This window comes from Piliocolobus tephrosceles, unplaced genomic scaffold, assembly GCF_002776525.5.
Source record: "Piliocolobus tephrosceles isolate RC106 unplaced genomic scaffold, ASM277652v3 unscaffolded_34045, whole genome shotgun sequence".
NCBI classification, from domain to species: domain Eukaryota; kingdom Metazoa; phylum Chordata; class Mammalia; order Primates; family Cercopithecidae; genus Piliocolobus; species Piliocolobus tephrosceles.
This window is the reverse complement of record NW_022317694.1, coordinates 1-6,160: the sequence shown is the minus strand read 5'-3', so window position 1 is coordinate 6,160 and position 6,160 is coordinate 1. Positions and strand designations below refer to the sequence as shown.

The window sequence follows — 6,160 nt, the reverse complement described above, 5'->3', positions numbered from 1 at the left end:
AAGTAGAGCACACAAGATCCCAGTAGAGGCTGTCGATAAAGGCTTCCCACCACTGGCTGGCCATTGTACAGTTCTTGTGGAAGTTGTGGATGTAAATGACAATGCTCCACAGTTGACTCTCACTTCCTTGTCTCTCCCTGTTTCAGAAGATGCCCAGCCAGGTACAGTTATCACTTTGATTAGCGTGTTTGACCGAGATTTTGGAGTCAATGGACAGGTTACCTGCTCCTTGACGCCCCACGTCCCCTTCAAGTTGGTGTCCACCTTCAAGAATTACTATTCATTGGTGCTGGACAGCGTCCTGGACCGCGAGAGCGTGTCGGCCTATGAGCTGGTGGTGACTGCGCGGGATGGGGGCTCGCCTTCACTGTGGGCCACGGCCAGCGTGTCTGTGGAGGTGGCCGACGTGAACGACAACGCGCCGGCGTTCACGCAGTCCGAGTACACGGTGTTCGTGAAGGAGAACAACCCACCGGGCTGCCACATCTTCACGGTGTCTGCGCGGGACGCGGACGCGCAGGAGAACGCGCTGGTGTCCTACTCGCTGGTGGAGCGGCGGGTGGGCGATCGCACGCTGTCGAGCTACGTGTCGGTGCACGCGGAGAGCGGCAAGGTGTACGCACTGCAGCCGCTAGACCACGAGGAGCTGGAGCTGCTGCAGTTCCAGGTGACCGCGCGCGACGCGGGCGTGCCGTCTCTGAGCAGCAACGTGACGCTGCAGGTGTTCGTGCTGGACGAGAACGACAACGCGCCGGTGCTGCTGGCGCCTCGGGTGGGTGGCACTGGTGGCGCTGTGAGCGAGCTTGTGCCCCGGTCTGTGGGCTCGGGCCATGTCGTGGCGAAGGTACGTGCAGTTGACGCTGACTCAGGCTACAACGCGTGGCTTTCGTACGAGTTTCAACCTGTCGCCGCCAGTGCACGCATCCCGTTCCGCGTGGGGCTGTACACTGGCGAGATCAGCACGACCCGAGCCCTAGATGAGACGGACGCACCGCGCCACCGCCTTCTGGTGCTGGTGAAGGACCATGGGGAGCCCTCGCTGACAGCCACAGCCACCGTGCTGGTGTCGCTGGTGGAAAGCGCCCAGGCACCAAAGGCGTCGTCGCGGGCGTCGGTGGGCATTGCAGGCCCAGAGGTGACACTGATGGATGTCAACGTGTACCTGATCATCGCCATCTGCTCCGTGTCCAGTCTGTTGGTGCTTACCCTGCTGCTGTACACGGTGTTGCGGTGCTCAGCGCCGTCCTCCGAGGGTGCATGTGGTCTGGTAAAGCCCACTCTGGTGTGCTCCAGCGCGGTGGGGAGCTGGTCATTCTCCCAGCAGAGGCCGCAGAGGGTGTGCTCTGGGGAGGGCCCACCCAAGACAGACCTCATGGCCTTCAGTCCCAGCCTTCCTCAGGGTCCCTCCTCTTCAGACAATGTGAGTCATAAATAATCTTGCTTCCAACACTTTTAAAATAATTAGTTCAATTTGTCTCCTTAAATTTTCTTTCATAATTTCTTTTTTAGTTGATAACTTTGTACATAATTATTATTTTTTAGTGTTACGCTGTATTTGCACTAATTATTTGGAAGTACTTTTAATATACACTTTTGGGATACGTAATACTGTAAATCAAAATCTATGGTTTATGTTGGCTACTCTCTATTTTTGGAGAAGGACTTTGCTAACTGGAACAATGGATTCACCTTTCTTCTATAGTGTATTTCCAAAATCAAGTGTTTACATTTCCATATTTTGATAATACTTATAAATGCTATAATAAACAAATTTCAATATATATTTTTACCTAATATTTTATTCTATGTACTGTCCCCATTTTATAAAATATACGTGTCAAAATCATCTGTTCAATTTTGCCTTTTTATATTTAGAACTTGAATTTTAAACATTTCTTTTACATCTATTTGTCTTCTTTTTATCATATTTGTGTAGTACTGACTTCTTTTTAACTTACTTTGTTGAAATGTATTTGCCATGTTCGAATCAATATGAACAATTTAAAAATAGTTTAAATAGCAGTTCAATAATATTTTTTATTTTGTTCCTTGTTTGTATAAGAAATACATTCACATTGAAAATTTCAAAGAGGGAAATCTAGTACATAGTAAAAAATCTCGTTGTCTCCTCCAACTCCAAACCATTCACTTTACCTTTTCGAATTTCTGAAGCGGTTTTAGTTTTTTTTTGTATATTCTAAGATTATTATTGCCAAATTATATATATATATTTATACGTATTTACAATCACCAAATTGTAAATCGCCTATATATATTTTTTAGAATTTGCCCCTTCCTTCCTTCCTTCCTTCCCTCCCTTCCTTCCTTCCTTCCTTCCTTCCCTCCCTCCCTCCCTCCCTCCCTCCCTCCCTTCCTTCCTTCCTTCCTTCTTTCCTTTTCTTTCTTTTCCTTTCCTTTTCTTTTCTTTTTTCTTCTTTTGAGACAACGATCTCACTCCATCACCTAGGCTGCTGAAATGCAGTGGCAGGATTATAGCTCACTGCAGTCCTGGGCTCACAGGATCCTCCCGTCTCAGCCTCTGGAGTAGCTGGAAATACAGTCTGCATGTCATTGGGCCCAGCTAATTTTATTTTATTTTTGTAGAGACAGAGTGGAGTCTTGTTTCCCAGGCTGGTCTTGAACTCCTGGCTTCAAGTGATCCTCCTACCTTGGCCTCCCAAGGTGTTGGGATTATAGACATGAGCAACCACACCCAGCCTGCCTTTCATCTTCCTTTTTAAAAAAAAAAAAAAAAAAGAAGTGATTACAGTGGAAACATACCCTTCTGCACTTTTTGTTTGTTTTTCCACTTTAAATTATGTATTTTTTTTTTTTTTTTTGACAGAGTTTTACTCTGTCGCCCTCGCTGGAGTGCAGTGGTGCAATCTCGGCTCACTGCAAAATCCGCCTCTCTGGTTCAAGCGATTCTCATGCTTCAGTCACCCAAGTAGCTGAGATTAAAGACGCTGGCAACCATGCTGGACTAAATATATATATATATGTATTTTTTTTAGTAGAAACAGTTTCACCATGTTACCCTGGCTGGTCTCGAAATCTTGGGCTCAAGTGATCTGCCTGCCTCAGCCTCCCAAAGTGCTGGGATTACAGGCATGAGCCACCGCATCCAGCCTAAATTATATATTGGGTTTTGTGGCATATTATTTCATTAGCGCTTATTCCTTCTTTTTGATTATTTGCTTTCTTATTTTAAAAAGTATTTGCATCTTATTTTGTTTTATGGATATATCATGATTTATTAATCCAGTAGTGTATTAGGGACATTAATGAAACAATAACTTAATTGTCCAGACTTTAAAAAAATTTTTACAAATAATTTGGTTGGTTAAAAAAAGATAGTTAACTGGGCGTGGTGGCATACACCTCTAATCCCAGCATTTCAGGAGGCTGAGTCAGGAGGATTCCTTCAGTCTAGGAGTTTGAGACCAGCTTGTGCATCTTTTGTAGAGACTTTGTAAAATTAGCTGTGCATGGTGATGTGTGTCTGTAGTGTCAGCTACTCAAGAGGCTGAGGTGGGAGGATCACTTGAGCCTAGGAGCTCCAAGTGCAGTTATCATGCCACTGAACTTCAGTCTAGGTGACAGAGCAATACCTTGCCTCAAAAATAAAATAAAATGAAATAATAAAATAAAATAAAATAAAACCCAGAACTGATGATCAATTTTCACGGTTCCTAATATTCTAATATACTTTAGGAAATTGTTTTAGGATGTTACTGTTTTCTTTTCAATGTGAATAAGGGTAGAGGTATACAAAGTCAAAAATCTGTTTGGTAATCAGTATAATTATTTACCGTTGAGCAGTAATATGTCATTCACCACAAGCAGACCAAGTTTGCTGCTCTTGTTGAAAGAATATTGTTTTGTGGAAAAATCTATAAATATCTTTGACCTCCAAAGATGGTAATTGTAATTCTGTTTTCATTGCTTTGTTTTTATGCTTACATGCATGTATATTTAAAACCTTCCTAGCATATTATTAAGAAAGTTTTAAATACCCTAAATAGGAATTCCCTAAATTGGGAAATACTTGAAGTTGATAGGGGATCCTCCTTAGCCACCAAACTGTATTCATCAATTATTATTATCATTATTATTATTATTGTTGAGACAGGGTCTCACTGTGTAGCCCAGGATGCAGTGCAGTGGCACAATCTGGGCTCACTGCAACCTCTGCCTCCTGGGCTCAAGTGATCTTCCTACCTCAGCCTCCAAAGTTGCTGGGACTACAGGCGCACACCACTAATTTTTGTATTTTTTGTAGAGATGGGATCTTACCATGTTGCCCAGGCTGGTCTCAAACTCCTGAAATATCGAGAAATACTATTTTCTTTACAAATTGTTTGCTACTATTTAGAGTCGACTACAGAAATATTTTTTGTGTAAATAATGTGATGAGAAATTTAAATTATTTCACAGAAAATGCCCTTATTCACCTTTCCTATTTTACCTTTGTTTTTGGTAAGAATTTTGTAGAAATTCAGAGGAGCTCTTAATCATCTACAATGAAGGCATTCATGGAGAATTTACTTTTGAGGTGGACTTTGAAAGATGAATAGAATTTTGACACATAAAGATGAAGTAATAGAAGAAAAACCTTGAACAAAGAGTGTACCAAGAAAGAGACAACATGTTTTCTGTAAAATATGACTCATATTGGAAAACGGTTAGCCTTAGCATTGAGAAGATTGGCTCATGGTCATGTAGCCTGTCTCCCAGATGGAAGTCTAATGTCTTGACAATTGGTCAATAGAAAGATAAGCTTGCTGAAGATTTTAGTGCAATCGAGTGAAAGCTGTACTAATAAAGACAGAAATTATCTCACATGAAAGGAGAGATGGAATGTATACAAACTTTAAATATGGTAGGCAAGGGAAAAGAAATCATAAAAATACATATGAGTAAGTGTGGAGAATCGCCATGCTATAAAAATTGTGATTTTTAAAAATGATTTGGGTTTTGTATGATTATTGATTAGATATTCTTCTAACTTCGGTTGACTCATTTTCTAGGCAATGTTAGGGTATACAGGTTAAAATGTCAGGTAGAAAATGAAAATAGGGGGTTGCAGATATGGAGTTAAGAATACTTCAAATAATAGGCTAGTCTAAAGCCCTGGAAATAGAAATGTTAAATAAAAAGATTGGGGAAAAAAGGTTAAAGGCATAATTCTGGAAAATACTCACTTTTTGGAGCAGAAGAAAGATGAAGAACTAACAAACAAGCCAATGGTGGAAATACTACTAGAGTTTGACATGTCAGAGAAATCATAGAGGAAAATGTTTTAAGTGAAAGGCTGAATTTAACAAGCTATAGAGATATCGGGAAATAGTGTAAAGAATATGCACATACATTTTTATTACTTTAGTAAGTAAAACTGTTCAGGCAATTTGACATTTATTGAATAAAGAAAAGCAGAAATTTAACAATAAGAACACAAGAAGATAAAATGCAGAAAAGTTAGAATTATATGCTCACTTCAGAGTAATATATGCCAGTGTTTCTGGTGACCAAATAAATATTAATGCATTTCTTCCACACGAAACTATGGAGGACAGTTTACATTTCTGATATCATGACATACAGGTCATACTTTATTATTAATTGATACGATATTTAAAATATTGGGAAGAAATTCCTTTCCTTATGAAGAAGAAATCCCTAGATGAAACTAATGTAAGGAGCCAGACAGTATGAATACCTCTGCAATTGATAAAGTTAAGGATTTACTATTAAAGTATGATAAAGAAATAGAAAGTGCATGAAAGAACCCAGGTATTGCGGAGGTAATTCATGTAATCATTACCTTTTGAAGCCACATGATGTCGCTGTCTACCAAGAAGTTCTGGTTAGCCAAGGTTCAAAGTCCTTCCTCTGACAGCATCTGTCTCTAAAGGCTGAAAAATGGGAGATGCAGCGGAATTGAATTAAAAGACGCCAGAAAGTACAGTCGTTCATCTTTATATTAAGATAAGATTTTCTAATAGGAAACGACTATTTAACATGGTTTGTCACTGGCGAGGAGACCTGGGATCCCGGCGACTACTACTCTCGCTTCTGCTTCTAGCAGCCTGGAGGGTGGGGAGCGGCCAACTCCATTACTTTGTCCCCGAGGAGGCCAAACACGGCACCTTCGTGGGCC

At 41.1% G+C, this 6,160-nt stretch overlaps 1 protein-coding gene across 1 annotated transcript; it reads left to right on the top strand.

Annotated features, from left to right (window-relative positions):
- Positions 1 to 4: 4 nt before the first annotated feature.
- On the top strand, positions 5 to 1,837 carry LOC111530549 (protocadherin alpha-7; the record flags this gene model as incomplete). The annotated part of the gene is made up of 1 exon (XM_026452344.1): positions 5 to 1,837. A coding segment is annotated over one exon (1,431 nt), but the record flags the coding sequence as incomplete, so codon positions are not given.
- Between the last annotated feature and the right edge of the window lie 4,323 nt (positions 1,838 to 6,160).